Source organism: Brachyhypopomus gauderio, unplaced genomic scaffold, assembly GCF_052324685.1.
Source record: "Brachyhypopomus gauderio isolate BG-103 unplaced genomic scaffold, BGAUD_0.2 sc79, whole genome shotgun sequence".
Classification (NCBI taxonomy): Eukaryota; Metazoa; Chordata; class Actinopteri; order Gymnotiformes; family Hypopomidae; genus Brachyhypopomus; species Brachyhypopomus gauderio.
In genome coordinates this window covers 756,099-778,915 of record NW_027506900.1, presented here as the reverse complement: position 1 = coordinate 778,915, position 22,817 = coordinate 756,099, and the positions used below count along the sequence as shown (strand labels likewise).

The 22,817-nt window shown below is 40.6% G+C and overlaps 1 protein-coding gene across 1 annotated transcript in view; it reads right to left on the bottom strand.

Moving 5' to 3' along the window:
* Positions 1 to 1,086: 1,086 nt before the first annotated feature.
* The window catches only part of LOC143492560 (mucin-5AC-like), a 47,905-nt gene continuing 26,174 nt past the window's right edge, over positions 1,087 to 22,817 (bottom strand). The window contains exons 33-48 of the mRNA XM_076990905.1: positions 13,950 to 14,118; positions 13,542 to 13,783; positions 11,762 to 11,945; positions 10,654 to 10,864; positions 9,697 to 9,872; positions 9,536 to 9,605; positions 9,303 to 9,427; positions 9,158 to 9,189; positions 6,993 to 7,143; positions 5,648 to 5,688; positions 3,612 to 3,734; positions 2,874 to 2,972; positions 2,630 to 2,758; positions 2,404 to 2,443; positions 1,869 to 1,986; positions 1,087 to 1,622 (exon numbers count right to left, since the gene is read on the bottom strand). Of these exons, the coding sequence (XP_076847020.1) occupies positions 1,451 to 1,622; positions 1,869 to 1,986; positions 2,404 to 2,443; positions 2,630 to 2,758; positions 2,874 to 2,972; positions 3,612 to 3,734; positions 5,648 to 5,688; positions 6,993 to 7,143; positions 9,158 to 9,189; positions 9,303 to 9,427; positions 9,536 to 9,605; positions 9,697 to 9,872; positions 10,654 to 10,864; positions 11,762 to 11,945; positions 13,542 to 13,783; positions 13,950 to 14,118 (2,082 nt within the window). The 3' untranslated portion in view covers positions 1,087 to 1,450. The remainder of the gene's footprint in view (positions 1,623 to 1,868; positions 1,987 to 2,403; positions 2,444 to 2,629; positions 2,759 to 2,873; positions 2,973 to 3,611; positions 3,735 to 5,647; positions 5,689 to 6,992; positions 7,144 to 9,157; positions 9,190 to 9,302; positions 9,428 to 9,535; positions 9,606 to 9,696; positions 9,873 to 10,653; positions 10,865 to 11,761; positions 11,946 to 13,541; positions 13,784 to 13,949; positions 14,119 to 22,817) is intronic.

Below are 22,817 nucleotides of genomic sequence, written 5' to 3'. Positions count from 1 at the left end.
TCTGACTTCTGTTTCCCTCCTATACCTCGTACCCTGCCTAGCCCTCCTGTACCTCCTGGATTCTGCTCTCCCGGCATGACCCTGGACCGGCTCCACATTCTGTGTAACACTCCTGTGTTCCGTGCCACTCTTTGTGCTTTGCATTGTTCGTCTCGGGTGACTGTTTCTCATTCAATAAAGGCGGCGTTATTTCGAAGTTCCATCCTTCTCTGCCTTTTCGATTTGATTAATTTAATAACTAATATACTTGAACTTTTAATGCTAAATTTGCATTTATTCATTTTAGCCTATTTTTTAGAAATCTAATTTGTTGGTCAGATTTTGTCACAGCTGTTATGGGGGAAGTGAAAGTCAAAGTCAAATTTATTTATATAGCGCTTTTTACAACACGTCACAAAGCAGCTTTACAATTGTATGGGTCCAGATCCCTAATGACCAAGCCAAAGGCAACAGTGGAAAGGAAAAACTCCCTATGATGGTGGGGATTAGGAAGAAACCTCAGGAGGACCAAGACTCAAAAGGGAACCCATCCTTCATTGGGCGGCCCTCTAGCACAAGTCCGTATTTGTGGTCAAAAAGTAGTTCTATAGTTATAGTTCTGGTTCAGGTTCCCCAGCCAAGTAGTTACAGTCCCTTCAGTGGAGCCTCAGGTAGGAGCTAGCATCTGCACATCCTCTTGCAGCAATGGCACATCCAACAAACAATATTTTTTAATTGGTAAGAACTTTTAAGAAAGTGTTATCCAGTATACAGTCACGAAAATGACAGTAAGTCTCTCATATGTCAGTGTTTTTTTTTTTTTACAAAATAAGAGTCCACTCAGTCAGCACTCCACTCATGCGCTCAATGTGCAGCACTGGATGTAAGGCCCTGTGCCCTTAAATGCTAGTAGGTGGGGGATTGTGAGCATGGGAGTGACAGAGGCTGTGTGTGTGAGGGAGTGGGTGTCTCGCTTGCACTCTGGGCTCAGCTCATTGTGACGGTGTGCGTGTGTATGTACGAATGAATGGATATACGCTGTAAATCTATAGAATCTTTGTTATGGATTGTTCATAACAATCAGAAAACTGAACAAATCATCTTTGTTGCTATTTGATTAATTTTATTAATCATTAATCTTAAAAAGAAATTACATGTTTAGTAAGAATATAGCATTGAAATATACAGAATCTGTACTCATAACCTATGCAGAACATTAAAGAGCTTTTATTCTCAGCAGAAATATAGAAGCCTGTACCCCCAAAAGATTATGTCTTGCTTTCATACCACATAGTAATCAAAAAGTTATTTTATTTACTATTTTATACTATTTACTATTGCATTACAATGCATGTCTAACTAATTCAGAAATTATCATCTGGAGATTTGTTCTTTCTAGCCATGTGACTATTTCATCAGATCAGATCAGATGTGTCATAAGCAAGTAAGAGAAATTGGCTAATGTTTTTAATCACTCCTCATATTTGCACTCTTTGACATTGCAGCCACACTCTTCAACAAAAGTATAAGTGTATGTCATATTGTCTTTTCCAGGACAGTGCATCTGCACCTGCTTCTGGCTGGTACGCAGCTCCTGACAGCATGAGCATGTGTGCATGTAGCCGTTTGCCGCCATCAAGTATCTGAACAGGCAAAAGAGACATGACCATCAGGAACAAAGGGATGGAAATTTTTAAAAAGGTCTAGCTGATTGCCTGTGTTTGTGTATGTGTAATGTACAAACAAAATACAGCATAGCAGTTCTGTAAAGTTGGTGACAGTAGGTGTTAATTTGCCCATTTCAAACGACATCTACATTTACTATCTTCACATATTCCTTAATTAAAAAGTGTATGTGTATGTGTGTTTCTAGAAGTGAGGATACCCACATGGAGCTGGTGTCACAGGCACCAGAGCAGGAGGCTATCTCCACAGGGTTGACAGAGATACAGTTGTTGGCCTGCAAGTAGGTGATGTTCATCATAGCACGGCACTTTTTCTGCACACCTGAGTAAAGAAACATAGGTGCACTTATATGTATGTGTGTATCTGTCTCTGTGTGTATCTGTCAGACATTACTTTAGAGCAACCAGTGTCATTAGTTAATTGTTACTTAGTTAGTCATTAGAGTAATCTGCAAGTGGTATAGTCTTATATTATGATACTGGACAAACAGAATAAAGTTATTAAATTGTCATTAATCATTAATTATTTTTTTTTATTTACTGCATATATTTTATTGTTTTTATCAAATATAACAGAAAAGATCAAATTCCTTTACTTGGTTAGGCAACTGTATTACAAACTACAGGTTAAAGACCAAGTAGAAAATGAAAGATTATTTCTATTTGTAATGTTTCAGTTAAGCAAGGATAATCAAGAACAGGTGAGAGAAAAACAGAGAAAGCGTGTTCAACATCTTACAAATACTGCAGCATCCGTCTGCTGTGGTTGTTTCGGTACCCTAGACAAAACAATGGTATACTTGAATTATTATTATTATTATTATTATTATTATTATTATTATTACTGTTATTATATCTTATGATTACTATTAACATTACATTTCTGTAAAATGTAATAAAAGTACTCACGGGAAAACATATTTTTAAGGATATTAGATAAAAGTGAGTACAGGACATTTACTCACAGGAATGCATTGTTCTTCATTAAACTCAGGACAAACAGGGGGGACTTTCACCAACACAAACATGTTATTAACTTTAGTGCAGTTATAGGTCACACACTTTTCATTTGAAGAGTGCCAGCTCTGTCCAACCTGATGGAAATACAGAATTTGAAACTCAAATATACAAAAATGACCAAGCTGAAATGATTAAATCAAATTGATCAAATTATGTATTGGATAATTCCATTTGAACTGCTGACTGTACCTCAATTGTTTGTACAGTGTTGTCTGGTCCAGTGTAAACACAGTGCTGTGGTACACATTCTCCACAACATTTTCCTGGGACAGTTTTATATGAGTAGCCCTACATAAAAACAATGTAATTATAATGCTCATTTATGGCATGATAAGCTATTTATGGATTATACACATACATATTTAAATTAGTGCGCATGTTCATTCAAAAGCTAAATAGTTTATGTTTTTGTATTATTTGTATCATTAGAATTAATGTCACTGCTCTTCAGTAAAAAAAAAACTGAGCGATGGGAACAGATATGTTAGAAATGCTAGTGTGAACAGGTAAGGAACAATATGGGACTACAAATAATTTACTCTTAATATTTATATCTAATATCATGGTATTCATGTTAATGTATTCATGTCTTTATATTCTAACAGTTAGTAGTTAAGTAGATGCTCTGAGATGAAAAAGCCTCTATTATTGTCCTGTGCTGTGTAATCAACAACTAAAACCTCTAATACAGCCCAGTTAAGGTAACAAACAAGGAACCCTTTACACAATAAGCTGGTTATGCCTGCCAACCAACTACTTTTTTTATGTCTGAGCAGTCACAGTAGAGTGGACAAGGTAAAGGGGCTTTGGACAGACGTTTGAATGGTGGGTCCAGGGTTGAAGGGAAGGGGTGGAGATCGTCAGTGGATAATCTGTCAGAAGTCAGAAAGCACCAGAAACACTGCTTACAGCAATGTCAGTCATTACCTGAGTACAGGTTGTGTTGCAGGTCACAGGAGAACATTCTACACTATGTAGGTTTGTGGTGGAGTCCTTTTTGGAACCACAGTAGCAAGTCTCACAGAGGCCTCCTGGAACTGAATCTCCAGGCTGTAAAATTGATATAGAACAGAGCATCATGTAGATTACTGTTACTTTCTTTTCAAGTCGCTTTTTCCATGACTGTATCTCTAATCTGGAAAAATATGCATGTGTACGCATATGCACTTGCGCATGTGTATGCATGTGTGAGGAGCGTATTTAAGGATGCCATCAAAAGTTTTACCTGGCCAAGCTAGACTGAAGAATCTTGACAAAAGTTTAAAACTAAACAAACCTATCCAGGTGTTTCTCAGATGCCTTATGAAGTTTGATGTGGTTGTCACAGTGTCTTTAATTTGTTTATCACATTCGTTACACATTGCCAACCTTAAGTTATGTCCAAGAATTTCAAACTTCCTATAGCTGCCATGTATGGTATTCCAACCAAAGCCATGTCACCCTAGTTTGTATACAATTTAAGCTTCTCTCCAATTTTCTATATTTTTCTATAACTTTCGCATACAGCTCCTGGTTAACGTAGTGACTCTTATTGTTCATGTGTTATTTTGGACGAGGTCAAGTCAAGAGTCATTAAGGACGAGTTTCAAGTAAAGTCTGAAGTCTTTTTCTAGGTGACTTAAGTGTGCCTTTGACTTGAGGCCCTCACTTCAGTGCCCATCTCTCTGTGCTGCATTTGTGTGTTGTTATTGTCAGTGTAATTACATGTGTGTTCTTGGTTAGACAATGTTGTTCAGTCTCGTGTGTGTTAACCTGCTGTCACCTCAGCATCCTGCCTCAAACCTCGCGTTACACAAGCTTTCTGTAGACCATAGGTGTCAAACTCAAGGCCCGCTGGCCACATCCGGCCCGTAAAACAATTATATCTGGCCCGCAAGTTCATTTTACATCAATCTATTATTATGGTTATTAATGGCCCAGCAATATGAAGCACTGATAACACAAACTACAGATCAGCACAACAGCTGCCTTGCAGCACAACAGCTGCCTTGCCGAATGATACATGATATGGGATACAGGATTATGATACTGGGAACATTTCCGCATCATTCAAGTCAAACGTCTGTCTGTAACGTCAAAGCTAGTCCATAACAATGGCGAAAAGAAAATATTTTGAAACCAAAAATCTGAATGTAGATCAGAAGCAATAGAATGTAGAAGAGTTAAGGAAGAAGTTCTGTCCGCAATCTAAAGTGTGCTTTGAGTTTTGGCCCTGGTGCAATTGAGTTTGACACCCCTGCTATAGACTATTTTATCACTTTGATGAGAACTTGGAGATTGCTTTTAGCCCCATCTAGTTTGGTTGATTTTCCTTATATTTTGCATTTTGTGCCATTTCGATTGTGCAGGGTTTGTAGGTACTTTTGTAATAGGTGATGAGGAAATTGTTGTGTTTGCCTTCATTTTTGATGGTGATAAGTTACACTGTTTATAAAATAGACTTGTTTGGGACTTTGTTCGTTATTGTGGGCTGGTCTCACCCAAAGTCACATTGATTCATTTCTAAATCTCTGGGTACAGTGTGACATTCCCCTCCTACCAATGTGTTTCTTCACTTACATGCACAGACATATTCTACATACATTTCAGACTAAACCATGTCCTGTTATGGCCTGACCTAGACCAGGTCATAACAGAATACAGCTGATTGCATTAATTATGTGCCACGGTACAGCCTTGGTCCCCTCCCTTCGGGCAAATGTTTAGTCTGCATCTGTTCGTGTCCTTATGTGTACATGCTGTGTGTGTGATTGTGTGTGTATGTATTCACATCTCGTTATCCTAATGTGGCTTAATGTGTAAAACCTACATTGAATGTACACGCACATCTTGGCATCCTGACTATCTCCATCATGTCACACCATGGATCTGATGTTTTGCTTAAAACGTCCAACAAAGAATGGTTTACAAGATTTTATTTTAAAAAATAAATCTATCAAATAATAACAAGCAACAAATCTCACCTGGTATTCAGTGCTGCTCACCATGCAAACAGGCTTGGCTTCTAAAAAAACAAACGTTGAAAGAATGTTGTTACTACTTGTGCACAAACTGGTAAAAATCGCTCATAGGAAAATTATTCATATAACCTATGTTTGGACTGCCTTGGAAACATAAAAAACATTTTCTTAAAATATTTGACAGTGTGTCATGACTGAACATGCAATAATTTTTACATGGAAATAAAATAATACAACATAAACAAATGGTAAAAAAAATGTATACATGATCTACATCAGGGTTAGATTTAATTATCTACATTTAGGGTTAATTTTCTCAAGGGGCCAAATGAAAAAATTTAATAGTTTTAGAGGGCCAGACCAATATACTTATCTTTAGTCCTGCACAAAACATATATGCTGTATACCGTATGTATAATGTATCCCTTTATTTAACAAAAAAAACAATAAGTTAAACATTAAAATGATGCAACAAAAATGTGGAGGACAGAGCTATATCATTATTTAATGAACTAATGATGATAAATGTAACGTGTAGCACACCCCCCTCCCTATACCTGCTGTTTTTCTCTGTCGTCTCACTCCGCGTATTTGTGTTTTCCCTGCCCTAGTCCCACATTGCCTCCCGGTCACTATGCCTCCCTTGACCCGTGTTGTTATGGTCACAAGGGACACTTTTGCAAATCCATCTTTTTTTCTCAGGACAAATTAGTGCTGCGTAGTCCACCAAACATTCTTTTCAAACTCCCCATCTTGCAATTTTGTGGGATATTACAAAGCTGGTTCTGACTGCTGCATCTCTGGATGAGTAGAGCTCTGTAAGAATCCTTGCTGCCTTTGTGGTTTCCCAAATCTTAAGATTCCTGTGCTTGCTCTGCTTCTAGTTTATTTTAGCTCTCTATGTGTTAACTCTCGTAATAGCAATTCAAATTATAATTCTTAAATGCAGCAATTTCCATAAATCTCCATAAACTAAGCCCACTGCTTTACCTTTGACTTCAGGAAAAAAATATTTAGAAGTCCATTCCTTGTTTAAAAACTCAGCATTAAACAAAAAAATGTTTCTTATCTTATTTTATTCTATTTTTCTTATTACCAGTTATATCGTATAGTTTACTAACATCACAAAGAATGTTTTATTTTTTAGTATGATTTAACTATTTATATATACCACTTTTGCAATATCTAACCCTGACAGTGAACTTAATACTCACATGTTACTACCATCAAATTCAAGTCCTGTAAATGCGGGCCAGTATCTTCTATTGTTACTGCATTACACAGAAAATGATAAGAAGGAGGTTTCCACTGGTACAAATCAAAAAGGCTGTAGGTACTGATCACTCACCACAGATCTGACAGCAGTTCTTTGTCTGGATCTCATAGCCGGGTTTCTCACAGGACTCTAAGTGTGGGCAGTTAATAGGGGAACAGACCGCATTGAAGGTCTCCGTTGAGCATATGCATTGCTCACAGTTCAGGTTCCATTTATCTCCAGGCTGCAGGAAAAATGCATGACAAGAGGGTATAAAATACTGTATAGATAAAATGTTAATGTATTTACTACACAAACCCAGTGCTACCTAGCCAGCCCTCATGGACCACATGCACCAATCACAGCACTAGGGTTGCAACGGTATGAGATTTTCACGGTATGATAACCGTCTCAGAAAATACCGCGGTATCACGGTTATCACGGTATCACAGTTAGTTTGTATATTATTAAAAGATACACCGACCCTTAAAGAAATTACAACAAGTTATTTTTGTTCAATTAACTATTTATTGTAGAAACCTGGAACTATTGTATACAAAATGTGTCCTTTAAAAAAATAAGCTGTACACATGTTTATATAAATACTGCAAAATTAGAGAAACCTAAATCATGGATTTCAGTACAATTATTTAAGTTTAAATTATTTAATATCTGATAAACTCAGCCTGGGTCAGTGTCTGATCAACAACTGTTGTAAACGTCCGTTGTACTGCCAAGTTGGAATATAACCAGATACTGCAGGAAGAGAGGATTTATTTCTGACATCATCACAATAGAGATTTCTATTTTAAGGTTTTCACATCGAGTCTGGTTTTAACATATCAAAAACAGGTACGTTAGAATTTGAACGCATGTAAATTAATAGCGTCTTTCACATCCAGTGAAAGCAAGGACCATAAAAAGCTAGGTTTATACTTTCACTAGTGACCGTAGCACGCGACTCCGCACAGTTCTTTTGTCTTACGTTAACAAATACGAGCCTCTTTTAATTCCAGGACGAAACATGAGAGAACGTGAAGACGTTAAGATTGGGCGTTTTGGAAATAAACAACCATTAAATAATGTGATGAAAAAGCGAATTATTTCGAGTATATGTATAAATATTTAACTTAATTAAGTTTAAGGTGCTGGGAAATATTGAAACGGACCTTTAAAGTGACGTACAAGTGTTTTAATTCCACCTTTTAAACGTGTATGAATCCTGCAAACATGACTTTGTTCATTGCGCTGAGGCGCAGCGCGCGCAAAGTTACAAAATTCGAGAGGTGCACGACCTCGCGAATCGACAGCGCGCGAGACCCTCGCGCACGGGCGGAGCCACCGCGATTACGTCATTTTCGCCACTGATTTTAGTTTAGCTTTTTTTTTGTTAAAAAATGTGTTAAGTCTGATGCACTTTCTGCCATTCTCACTGCTGTGTGCTGAGTAGCTGAACCGGAGCGGAGTTGCGCATGCGCGGGTCAGTTTCTCCGCTGGCTTGCTTTTTACCGGTAATAAGCAAACGCACACGGTATGATAACCGTGCATTTTAATACCGTGGTATACCGTGAAACCGGTTACCGCTGCAACCCTACACAGCACACATGACAATCATCCATTTATTGAATCACTTACCCATATCCTCATTTACCTCACTCTATTTAATCCCCACAGACTCCCACGTTCAGTGCTTTGCACAGATGGTCATTAACCACCAGAAACTTTGCCAAGCCTGCTTCTCTGAAGACTTCTTTTTCTTAACTAATAAAATGCTTTTTGAGCTCAATTGTACCTTCCTCCTGTTTTGTGATGTCACATGCAATAGGTCATTCCCATGATACTCACTGTATTTCTAAAAGATGTCTCTTAGATTGCTTCTATTGCTAGTATATTTTAAACTGGAAAATTTGGCAATGTTTCAGAAACACAGACCAAAGCTCTGATACACTCCAAAAGCCTTATGGAAATTTTTAAATATCCTAAAACATTCCACCAATATGCCAGGCACACAAACTGTACAGGCCTAACTGTAAGATTCCTGTGCCTGCTCTGCTTCTAGTTTATTTTAGCTCTCTATGTGTTAATTCTCGTAATAGCAATTCAAATTGTAATTCTTAAATGCAGCAATTTCCATAAATCTCCATAAAGTAAGCCCACTGCTTTACCTTTGACTTCAGGAAAAAAATATTTCCTAACTTGTCAGGTAGTCCCTAGTGTGAGGTAAATACTGTGTTGACACTACCAGACAAAACACTTACCTGTCTGGGCTGTCCATTAGAATCTACACAACCTAAGAGTCAGAAAAAATTACAGTTCAGTAGGTTGAGTAGTATTGACAAAAGCTAACTAGAGCATTGATATTTTTTGTATAATAAATCAGTTATGTTCATAGTATGTACTTACCACAGCTATTTGTGCATTGGTCTGTAGCAGTGTTAAAGAGGATTGTGCCTTTAGAACAGTAGCATCCTTCTCTGAAGTTATCATTACAAAAGTCAGACTCGCATGTCACAAACTTTTCATTGTACCTGAATTCATCACAAAGAAACATGCAGCACTTATCAACACTGAAACTAAAGGACAAAAAAAGGACCAAAAAATACTGTAGTTTTAATTGTCTGATGTGTCATCATTACATTGAATTGCAGGTTTTCTCAACCTTTGGTCCACATGGCATGTAGACTTTATGATCCGGGCAACTGTGCGCTATACAAAGACATCAGAATTTGATGAAAATGTCCATCTCTATATTAATACAATTCACTATTTAACAACAATGTTAGTTTCTGTTCCTTACGACATAGTCCATTAGTTAAGTTTCTCCAGTCCACACATACAGAATGTTCAGCACACATCATAGCATAGCCCTCTAAGCTGGAGCAGCCTGCTTCCTTCCCCATGTGACATGTGTCAAATCGACATGCCTTATATACATAGTCTGCAGGAAAGACTTCACGGCACTTTTTAAACACCCTTAAAAAGAACAAAATGGAGGTATGAAAATACATATAAACTGATCTAACCAAACCAGTATTAAAGTATGCTAAACATTTAATATGCAGTATATGTCTTAGACATATTCAAATTATGTATCCATCTGTTAGGACATGAATCTGGATTGAGCATAATTTGTCTGAATACTGCATATCCAGATATCTTAATTTCCTTGCTGTTGTAGCCAGGAATTCATGTCAAAGGAACATATTAGATGAAAAATCTGAAAGACACTAATATGAAATGAAAAACTGACAAGACACTAGTGGAGGCAGTTGTAGCATAATTAAATATATGATATACAGTGAATCAATCTGTATTGATTGATTATATTACAGTGATTATATGACAAATTAGGAGAAACAGTTAATTTAGTTTCATTGTTTCATTATTCCAGATTTTTTCCATTTATGTGGATGAACTTTCATTGCTAATGTAGCTTTTCAATAGAAACTGGAAAAAATCATGGTTCTGATTGGTAAGCCTTGTGTATCACCAAAGCATCTGTTAGCTAATCAAATGTGAGTAAAAAACCTAAGGGGCTCATTTGACATCTGGGACTTTTTTAACTTTTTGAAAGATCACTGTACTGTACTGTACTGTACTGCATTTACTGCATGTTCAAAAAAACATTTTACTTTACACACACTGTATCAGCTGCACTGGATGTAAATGCAAATATAAACATTTGGAACCATCATGAAATATTTCATGAGGGGTTCAAAGCCAAAGCCAACCCCCCCTCCCCCATCAGCCTTACTCGCTATAGATGATGATGTTGCAGATGTCTGATTCGGTTGTATTTTCACAGGGTTTTGTTGTGGTTTTTGGTGGGGTTGTGGGAGATGGTGGAGCAGGAGGATGGCAAGGGATATTGCCTATCACTTCCCAAGAAGCTGCAGCGGTCTCACATGATTGGACTTGTCCATTAGGTAGTCTGCAGTCGTTGTTCTTGTTGTTGTCACAAACACCTTTGAAGGTTATTCAGTAAAAAAATAAAAAAGAATTAATACATAAGGCATTTATTTTGTCATTTTTGCATATACAACTTTTAATGTGACTAAATTTAAAGACGTGGACTAAAGTAGATACAGCCCCTGACCCCTTCCTCTGGGCATTTCTACGCACATCCAGAGGTGTATAATCCAGGTTCAGAAAGTAAAAGTCCTCACCAGGATTTTGCTCAAGCTTGCTAGATTTTCTACAATCCAGGTAAAATGAGTGGAATCAACACAATCCAGGAAGCCTGAGCAAAATCCTGGTGTATGGAATGCTTTTAATGAATAGCAGCCTTTAACTGTGGTAGTGTGACATCATATGACATAGGTAAAATGGCGGAAGTAGTATGTCCGAGGTTATGAAAACTACTGAAAGAATGCACTGCTTTACTGGTTGAGCAGAATATACAGCATTGAAATCTAGTGCCTACTGCTTTAGTACGGCATTTTGGATGCAGCCCATGTCTCGATGGTTCAGGTAATCATCTACCAAGATTGAACTGTGATGTATTTCCTCTTGTAAACGAGCAGAAATTTTAGAAGTGAGCAAAAACCTGAAATGTGCACTAAAAACAGTGAAGAGAGCAAAAAACTGTTTCTCTGATCTAGCTGTCACTGTTTTTGCTTGGTTTTCTTAATTTTGCGAGCTCAGTCTGTCTTGCTCAATATCTTTGTGCCCTCATATTAAAGGCAGCAATCTCACTCCATATACAACTGTGAACATGACTAAATTAAAAGTTATGACTAATGTAGCATATCATCCATTATACCAGCAAAGTACCAGTAGCATTACTAGAGTATTAAAATAGCTTGGCAAAGCTTTTATCATAATTATGCACACAGTGTGTGCAGATAAGCAGGTGCACCTACCACACTGTCCCTCAGTGTTGTTGTAGAATAGGGAAAATGGCAGGTTGACCTCAAAGTTCATTCCTCTGAAATTAATCTGAGCATGTATTGCAGGAATATCCACAGTCATCTGAATTCCAGAAGTGGTGATGGTGAAGTCTTTATTAGAGATAGTTGGAATCTTCTCTACATCATTGACAAATACCTGTTACAACAAAAATCTTTATTTCACACAGTTTAAAGTCATAACAAATGCAAAAGCCAAATGGCCAACAGGCTACATAAAATATCTTTTTTATTCTCTCTTCTAATATTAATTATAAATGCTTTATATACAAATTCATTATCATCTTTTTCCTGTGATTTCTTGTGATTAATTTGTGTGATTTCTTCCTCTCAATAACGTACTTGTTTCAAACAGATTTTTTGAGTACCGTATTTTCTGGACTATAGAGCGCACCTCAATATAAGCCGCACCTACCAAGTTTTTTTTTTTATGGAAAATGTTGTATAAGCCAAATCGGGCTATAAGCCGCATATATCTACTGAACTGAATACAGTGAGTCCCCGCTTAATGACGGGTCTGGTTAGCAATGGACCGGAGTTACTTTTTAAAATTTTGCGCGGTGCATGGAGGAGCAGTGGCAGCACAGTGGAGTGTTGTGGAGTGTTGTGTACGATAAGCTGAGGCAGCGCAGCCTCCACCGCAGCCCATCTCGGCAACACGATCGCTCTCTCTCACGCTGTATGCACACATGAGAACATTGTTCTTTTTTTTCTATACTGTATTTACAAGAAAAGCGTATCTAAATCTAGGGTCACACTTAATGACGAAAACTGCTTTACGACAGACTTTTCAGTCTCTAACCCCATCGTTAAGCGGGGACTCACAGTATATTTAACTGAACTGATCAGTTTCTGAACAGAGCCTGTAGGATTTCATGTGCGACAGTTTTGGCTTTCAGCCGGTGTTATGTCGAATTCCGACTCCCCTTGTTTATCCGCGTATAAAGATGCTACAGATTATATTGTCGATTTATGTTTCTATGCATAAATAAGAGCTAGACTTTAATTATCTATCACAGCAAACGGCACGGTATTATCTATGTCCAAAGCCACACTGGCTCAAGGGTGTTAATTATTTTAAATAAAATACACACTGGCTATACCAAAGTTCACCTCTGACCACAACTTCGCAGTATTACAGCAGTATTATGTCTAAATATCTAATTAAGACATAACTAGAGTGCTCAATGAACTAAGTTAACCTGATTCACTTTTGCTCCACCCCTGATGGGTGAAGAAAAATCTACAGAAAAGCCACACCTCAGTATAAGCCGCATGGTTCAAATCGAGGGGAAAAAAGTAGCAGCTTATAGTCGCCTTTGGCTTGCTCATAAGGGATTTGGACCCATACAGGGCCGGAGTGGGCCACTTTTTCAGCCCGGGAGTTTCATGCCCAAATCCGGCCCAAAATTATTTTTCCATCCCAATCGGCCAAAACTAGAGATTGACATGAGCCGGCCCATCGGGAATCCTCCCGAATCTCCCGATTAGCCACTCCGGCTCTGGACCCATAGTATTGTTAACTTTGTAAATCCTGTAAAGCGCTTTGTGACAACACATGTTGTGAAAAGCGCTATACAAATATATTTGATTTGATAGTCCGGAAAATACGGTATTTGTTTAATTAGACTGTTGTGAGGTAAAAGAAAACCTGATGGCATTAATCAGCTGCCATTCTGAGCCCCTGCTTGGGGTTTGGATTTGTAACAATTTAACTTTTAAAACTCTAACTCACTTTATTGACAGTTGGGTTTCTTGTCTGAGTCAGATTTATTTTATACAGTTTGTAGTATATAATCATACTCTCAGGACAGGCCAAGCCATGGGGAAGGTCACAATAATAGTTCTTAATGTGGATACTGAAATTGTATTTTTTCATGATTTCCTGGACCAAGACGTATGTGCAGTTTCCTTGAAAAGCATAATACTGCCCATCAAACGTCACATAATGGGGATCTCCCCATCCCATGCATTTACCTGTCATTTTGTAAAAGAACAGAGTTACAATGCAATTATGCAAAATAAAGTATTCATACTTAAAGTTTGTATGAATGTTTAAAAGATTTGAAATTACAGACTAAAATGTATTGTACCCACTTAATGCTTGGTGTGAAAGAAGAAAAATATTAAATGCCAAACTTACATTCACATTCATAATGGAAGCAACAGGTTGAGTCATAAACCTTCACTGGAGGAAAGCCATTTTCACAGTTTGGTTCAGGGGGGTTTGGAGTGGCACACACAGGTTTAACCACAACTGAACCATTTGTGCATGTTTTCACCACACAATCTTCAGTCCATGTTTCTCCATTCTGTAAATGATTATAAATAAATACATTTTGTAGCTTCATCTCAAGCTGTATCAGCATCTGTGCCTCATTTATACATACAGAAGTTTCAGTGCAAGTTAACCTTAATCCATTTAATGCTCATCAGAGAGACTAACATTTTTCACTACATTTTGCTTATGACCCATAATTCTGTAAGACACATTTCATTATTTTTTTTCTTTACCATTTTTGTAAAAACACCACAAAAAGAATAGAAAGCCTTTGTCACATAGGGCTACGCCCCCCCCCCCCCCCCCCCCCCAGCTGTCACCCCGGTTCCCTGCTCCTCGTGTCTGTGTTGTTCCCTGCTTGTCTGGTACCATGGTTTCCCTCTGTCTGCCAAGCCCGTGTCGTGAGTGTCTCCACCTGTGTCTAGTTTAGTTCTGTGTATTTATATCCCTGTGTTTCCCTAGTCGAGTGTCGGTTGTTATGTTCAGTGCTCAAGGCTTCCTGGTCTGTGAGTTCTACTCATTTCGCTGCTCTGTCATGCTCTATGTTTCTTTTCCTGGCTAGATTGTATGCGTTGTATCCCATGTTTTATTTAAAGTATTCGTTCGGTAAAGTATTCCTCAGCGTTTCTGTCCGCCTCCTAGCTCCACAGCTTACGCTGCGTTACATAACAATTAACCATTCAAGGACACAGCGAAATGAAAGACATAGATGACATAACTTGGACTTTACTTTGTTTGATTAATCTTTATCTTTTTCAAAATACTTTTGAAGTTTTTTAGTAGCCATTATAATCTCGGCAGATGCTGATCCTGTAGCGTGTTCAGCTCTGCTCATTTGGATTGTGCAACTTCAGGGTGTTGTTTATTAATGTGTAGTAAGGAAGATGCCTATTGTTAATGCGCAAACATCATTTAAAAATATTTATTAACAGAAATTAGGATGATTTTATTTGACAAAAGGCTATATATAACGAAAACAAAGACATTTCATGTAACAACTAATGCTTAGCTGCATCCTTGGGCACCCCCATGCAGTTAGAATGGTACATTAGACTATGACGTTCATAGTCGACTAGGGGGTATAGTCGACTATAGTCGAATCAGCGACTATTGCAGGTCACCCCTACTAATAAGCGCTACGTGTCTGCACATTTTGATACATACTACAGGGAAGAGCGACCTGTAGTGCAAGATTCGGGTAGACGGAATTAATATGCAGACGAGCATTGGCTTGGCTCTCGTTTGGCTTTCAAAAGACCATTGTGAACTCCCGATGCCTTCGGTGAGGCGGAGTCATCACAATGAAAGCCAGAAGCAGTTGTGTATGTGTGTTCTTCCAGGCTCAAACAAGACCGGGTGAAAAAACCATGCCCACAAAGCTAAGCCCCGCCGCCCCAGCACCTCAAGAGGTCATTACCTGGCCAGATGAAGACCTCCCTCCTCTGATCTTGCCAGCCTCTCCCCTGGAAACCCCAAATGATTTTTTGGGGAGGAGTAGTAGCCACTCTCCTCAAGAGTGGCCGGCTCGGTTACTCGAGGACATTAACCTGGCGGCCCAGCCCCCCTGAGGACGTCAGCCCGGCAGCCCCGCCTCCCAAGGACTTCTTTTCAGCGGTTCCAGCCCCGGTGATCAGGAGGAGGTCACCCAGGACTCCTGTTCCCACTGCCCACCAGCAGACCCCGCCTGTTCCCGCTGCCCGCCAGCGCATCACCCCCGTTCCCGCTACCCGCCAGCGGACCCCACCAGTCCCAGCAGCACGTCAGTTGGTCCCGCCGGTCCCCGCCGCCTGTCCGCAGTTCCCTCCTGTTTCCCCAGAGACTGTGCTGCCCACAAGTGGGCACATCCTGTGTTTCTTTTCCTGGTTTGTATGCGTTACTCCCATGTTTTGTTTAAAGTATTCGTTCAGTGTCTTAGTGCCTTGTTTAGTTCGTTGTGTCAGTATGCCTATGTATTTGTCTCACATGGATGGCTCACCCGTTATGGCTCACTGCCTGTAATTACGACTTCGAATATGGAATTCCCTTCAATAAATCTCACTCTCCTCAGTGTGTGTGTCCACCTCCTAGCTCCGCAGCTTACGCTGCGTTAAAGCCCTACAATTACAGATTCATGGGTGATGATGCCACTGTATGACCCCAAATCCCTCACTTATGGGCGTGTCTATGTGTCGTTTAGTCCAGTTAGGTCCTTATATGTACTTCTGTATATGTAGGTGTGCCAATGCCCCTCATTCGTGTCACCTGCTCTGAGTTTCCTTATGTGTTGTTCCTCATTGTGTTTTGTACATATGTAGTGGAGACAGCTAAAAGCCATTTCACTATGACACCCAAAGTGGAATCTTTGCCTGCTGAACGTGAGAGACTGACTCACCCAAATCTCTTTGATTGTATGTAAAGATAAACACTGATTCTTTACCCAGCAACAGGCCCCAAAGGATCCACATTCACAATGGTGTTTGTTTCCCCAAAGCTTAAAATTCTGACCTTATATGATCTCCTAAGCTTAGCAGAGAGGCCATCTAAGAGTTCTGGTCAAAATCAACCTTCTTTGGAGGACACTGGGACCACAGTCAGGAAGGACCATAAAACTCTAAATTCCAACCTTATCTGATTGCCCACAGTTTAAACCCATTGGAAGTCCTGTGTTAAAATCCAGAACTAAAGATGCAAATACGTCAGAGATCTCTGTAACTTCAAATCAGGGGTGAGTTTCCCGAAACGTTAGCGTACGTAAGAACGAGGTTATGAAGTACTTAGCGCTAAGAACGTTTTGGGAAACTCACCCCCGAACTGTACATAAAATTGGGACGTAGCCTATTGGAACTAGCTCGGAGAACTCAGTCTAAAGACACCAAACTAGACAACATTTCATACAAGGAAAGATTCATTATTCCTGAAACCAGTATTCAGCTTTCCAGCCCTTAAGAACAAAGGACCACAGGACCATGTGCCTCTAAATGTGAACACTGTGATATGTGGTTGATATAAAGACACAACTTATGATCTTGCATGTATTCATTATTGAGTGATCTTATTAGAATACCTGTTATTGTATAAACACACCACATTGATGCATATCCATGTATTACTTTGTGTTTCTGTAGTTAGATACCTGTTCTTGTAGTCTTAAACTCTATAGTGAATGCAGGCATGCATATATATATATATATATATATATATATATATATATATATATATATATATATATATATGTTACTGTGTGTTCTGCTATTTAGACATGCATGCTCAATAATTCTGTGTGTTAGTCATAGAGACTTGTGTATATCATATCAATACACTTGTATTCCGATGTAATATTAATTTAGATTCATATATAACCAAGTATCAATATGTAATGTGCTATATTAGGCATATGCATATCTATGTATTAGTTTGTATATTACTCATTGAATGTAATCATTTTCATGTGTGCTTATGTGACCTCACATTCATGCCTGTCTGTGCATTATGTGTCATTTATTGTCTAAAAGTGGAAATTAAGAATGGCTCAATGTGTAGACTAATAGAACCAAATTAATACTTATACTTAGGCAGAGTATGTAAGTCAATTTATTTAGGAATAGGGAATTCCCTTGGTCTTCAAATTGTGCTAATCTGTCTCCTTTGGTTAAGTCATTGACTAGTCCTGGAAAGACGGACCCCCCCCCCCAAGAAAGTGCCTTACGATGATGCCCATGAAAGTTGTTTAAAATCCCTTGCTCAAGGAGAGACAATGAGCTTGGCAGCCTGGTAGACTTGGAAGGACTTGGAGAATTTCACCAGACTTCATCTGGCCAGGTAATTTTCACGAGACTCAAAGACTCAAACTCGTTGGAAACACGCCAAACCATCGGGACCAACAGATTGCTGGACTCACGCCGAACACCACAGAGTGCACTGGAGCGAGGCCAAAAGACCGCCACTAAAGCTCTCACTGAGTCCAACAGAAGATTCTTCTATATTTTATTATTATTTATTTTTTTTATGTGTTGTCATCAAACGTATTTTTATTTAGTCTAGTCTTTCAAGTCAAGCTCAATTTCTTTCTCAGTTAAGTTATCTGCAAGAGTTTGTCTGCGCCCTTCAGCTGCGACTGTGACGTCACCGCTAAGTCTCCGCGATTCGAGCCGTCTCACGTGACCTGCTCCGCTGACCTTAGCCGCCTCAGGAAACTAACCATGAACGCGCACCGGTTGGTCCGCCCTGACCAATGTGGTACCCTAGGCGAAATTTCTTGTTGGTGCCCCCTGCATCATCAATCATTGTGTTGATTGTATCACTATTAAAGAAACAAATAAAAAGCAAATGACTTAAATATTACCGTATAACAAGCAATACATATAAAGGTGTTGCACAAAAAACATTTTAAAACTATATTACGTAAAGTAGTGCAGAGAACAACAGCATGAGGACCTGCGAGAATACCCTGAGACCATTGGAGCACGCCTCCACCATTCTAATTCGAAATATGATTGGTTGATTAAACTGCCAATGCGACAGATAAACAGAAGGTCCTTGGGGAGGTCCTTTTTCTGTTTTACCTAGAAACAACGGTGTCAAATATTCTGATTGGTTGATTTTTTGTTTCAGCACTGAGTTTTTTTTCCAGCACAAGCACGAAAAGTGGATTTGAAAGCCGATTTAGAGGAAAAATACAAATTATTGGTGAAGCGTTATTAACATATATTACAGATAATAGATAAAACGTATTTTTTTAAGATCAATGGATCTTCAGAGAAGGCCTTGAAGGCCCTGACGGATCGCCACTGGTATAGTGTTAATTCACCACATATTACCATTATATTACCTCTGTTTTTTTGTCACAATTCTTCCTCCATTTATCTCCTTTTTCTGCCCTGGGCACCAGAGGACTTCTGTTTTTTTGACATCTTTACGGGCAGATGTCACTCACTCTGTGATGTCTTTTCCCCCAAAAGAAACAGTAACGAGGTGCGCAGAGCGCGCAGGGGCCGGCGGGTTGGCGCGCGGGTGAAAGGTGTCGTGTATTATTTTAATAATTATTAATTTGACTAATATTATTAAACAATGAAATTATGATTATGTGGACTTGGTTTGTTTTCACATTTATCAATTGTTCATTTAAAAAAAATAAAATAAAAAATAAAATAAAATTTAAAAAACGAGCACGCGAGCACCCCCCTGGATAGACGGCGCCCCTAGCATTTGCCTATGTTGCCTCATGGAAGGGCCGGCCCTGGGTCCGCTTCACCATGCCTCTTCAACGAAGTAAAGCCTGGTTTATGCTTTCGTCTCCACCCACCTCGCGCGAACGGTGGAAGCATTTATACTTTTGCGAGCTTCACTGCAGTGTTCTCCGAAACGATAGGTGGCAGTGAAGAATAAAAACCCCTGCAAAACCGGTGAAAGAAAATTTTTACCTGACGCTACACCAGGCATCAAAATAAATAAATATATACACACACTACATATATACATAGATCTATATAGATGGAAATATACATTCAGGGATGGGCAACTGGCGGCCCCCGGGCCGCACACGGCCCTCGTCCTCACTCAGTGCGGCCCGCAGATAGATCAATAATAATTTAATAATTAAAAGAAAAAACTTTTTTTGTTCTTGTCACGTAGGGCTACGCCCCCCTTTCCCGTGTCGGTGTTGTTCCTTGCCCGGTTATCCCACCCTGCGTGTCTGTTGCGCTGGTTTCTCTCTGTCTGCCACGCCCGTGTCGTCATTGTATTCAGTTGTGTCTAGTTTAGTCCTGTGTACTTGTATCTCTGTGTTTCGCCCGTTGTCGGTTATTTGTGGTCTGTTCGGTTTTGTGGGTCATCGCTGTTCTGGTATTTTCCGTCTCTGTTGTGTTTCTCCGTTGTGAATGGCTCTCCTGTTACGACTCCTGCCTGTCCTGTTGACCACTTGGACGGCTCTCCCGTTTTGACCCGTGCCTGTACAAACGACTTCGCCTATGGAAGTCTCCTTATTAAATCTCGCTCTTCTCAGTGTTTGTGTCCGCCTCCTCGCTCCGCAGCGCGCTACGCATTACAGTTCTTTTGATATGAGTTCAAATTTTTTTTTGCACTTTTTTATTAAGCAAATGTTTTGTCTTTGTTGCTTATTAAGGACATGTTAATGCATTTATATGCAGAAAATATATGTATGTTGGTACAATAAACATACAGATCTGAATTCATTTAAAATGTGTTCTTATTGAGAATAATTTGTAGTGTCTTTCATATCCAATTATTTGAAGTGCGTGGTCATGTGGCCCTCCAATAATAGTGCTGACAAAATGTTGTCCCTCTTTATCATGGAAGTTGCCCATCTCTGATCTATATACATCTATGAACCTGCGCAAACGGTGGAGGCGTTTATACTAGCCACGTCACATTCTTTGTCCAAAACAATATGTGGTAGTATAAAGAAACACCACTCAAAAACAGGGGAAGGAACATTTACCTGACGAATTTTAATGTTGCTTTGTGTTTCAGGTTTAAAAAGTGCTGGAATTTAGGCTAAAGTACTTTAAAATGCTTGAAATTGTAACTACTTTGTTTCACAACAAATAGCTGTAAGACTGAACAGTTCTCTTGTATTATGTTAACAAATATGAGCCTCTTGTAATTCCAGGACGAAACATGAGAGAACGTGAAGACGTTAAGATTGGGCGTTTTGAAAATAAAACACCATTAAATAATGTGATTAAAAGCGAATTATTTCGAATCATTTCGAGTATATGTATAAATATTTAACTTATTTAAGTTTAATGTGCTCGGAAATATTGAACTGGACTCCGAAATAGTAAATACTGTTACCATTAACCTGCCCAAACTTTCTCTTTCTCCTTTCTATTCTCTCTCTAAAGACCTCGTGTCCATCCCTGGGTCCTACGCTAGTTAGGCAAGTCTTAGGGTAGTCATATAATCCATTTAAATCTAATGACCGTCGATAACTGCTTATCATTCGCTGTTGTTGTTTAATTTTATATTCTTTGTTGTTCACTATTATATCCCTGGTTTAGATTAGAAGATTCACATATAGGTTTAATTTAATTTTGAGCCAAATCATTCCATATGTGTCACGTTGAGGACCCCGGCCCCTCCCCTTTGGGCGTGTGTTCACGTAGTCCGCGTGTCATCGTCTGCGTCTGTGGATACTCGTGGTGGTGGTTCCGTCTAGTGATTATCCATCTCACCTGTGCCTAGTCTCGTCATCAGGTGGGGCTAATGTGGTTTGTCTACTTAATGTGCGTTCGCGCAGTGTCCTGTGCTCGTCGTTGTCTAAAGTCTACACGTGCTGTATCTGTGTAATGTTCTCCGTGCGCTATTGCGCAATCCTTGTTGTAATAAAACAGTGACGTTCGCTGCAATAGAGGGATTCTGTGTCTCGTCCTTCACGCCGCACCCAACGTCACAGAACGACGAGCCGTTTGAGACACCTAGAAAGCATGCCAGGCTACAAGGACAAGCAAAAGAAGGGCAAGAAGCCCAGTAAGCAGCATCACCGCTCTCCATCTCCTCGCCCACGCCGCACAGGTCCGCCGACTCTGGCGCAACTGCAGCAGGATCCGGAATGCTCCTACCTGCTGTGTGCGGCCCGGGAGACCGCTATTCCCGAGTTGGCACGGGAATACCGCCAGACAGCGGTCCGAGTGTGGAGAGAGAGGCACCCCTCGCCTTCCCGGGGACTCTCGCCCCTACGGGTAAGCGTCCCGGAGTTTTACGAGGCAGGGACGCCGCCTGAGGAGGAGAGGGAATCACCGCCACAGTGCGACGCCACGCCGACGTCGGAGCAGCTGGAGCGGGACCCGCAGTGCGCCGACCTGCTGCGGATGGCTAAACAGGTGTCCAGCCCCGAGTGGGCGGTGGTGCTCCGACAGGAGGCGGTTAAGGTCTGGCTGGCCAGACACCCGTCTCCTCCCCGCGCCCTCTCGCCGCTGAGGGTGGGCTCGTGCGTCTTTGGAGCCACCGAGTCCACCCCAGAGAGCGAGTTTGGGGAGGAGAACTCCGATGAGGAGGAAGAGGAAGCCTACCCTCCGTCGCTGTACGACGCCTCCACCGTTGACTACGGGGGAGAGGGAGAGGACTACCCCCCGTCGGTGGGCGAGGCGTCCACCGTGGACTACGGTGGAGAGGAGGAGGAAGAGGAATACCCTCCGTCGGAGGACTCCGCCTCCACCGTGGACTACGGTAGGGAGGAGGCGGAGTCGGAGGAAGAATCGGAGGACGAGGATTACCTCCCTCCGCCCGTGTGCCCCTCTCGCACCGCAGAGAAGGGTGAGGAGGAGGAGGGCTCCTATACTACGGCGGAAGAAGAGAGCCCTCCCCCCTCAGAGAGGTCTGCGGAGACCGTAAGAGGAAAGCGGACGCCCTCTTCCGCTCGCTCCAGAGACAGTGCTATGGACTGCTCCCGGGGTGGCAGCCCGGAGCAGTCCATGGAGTGGAGCCGGGGAGAAGAGGAAGAGGAGGAAATGGAGACCGAAGGGGACCACCCACACGGCCCGTTCGGTCAGTCCATCAGCCCCGGCGCACCAGGCGCGTACGCCAGCCCCGGCGCACCAGGCGCGTACGCCCGCCGCGCTGCTCCTGGCACGTCCGAACCAGAACTTAACCCTTTAGTAATGAGACTGATTAAACCATATTCCACCTATCTCCATTATCACAATATTTGTTCCTGAGCAATCAGGATGGTGCCCCGTTCATAATCCACAACTAACAAATGTATCCGCTACACATATAAACATGTATCTTAAT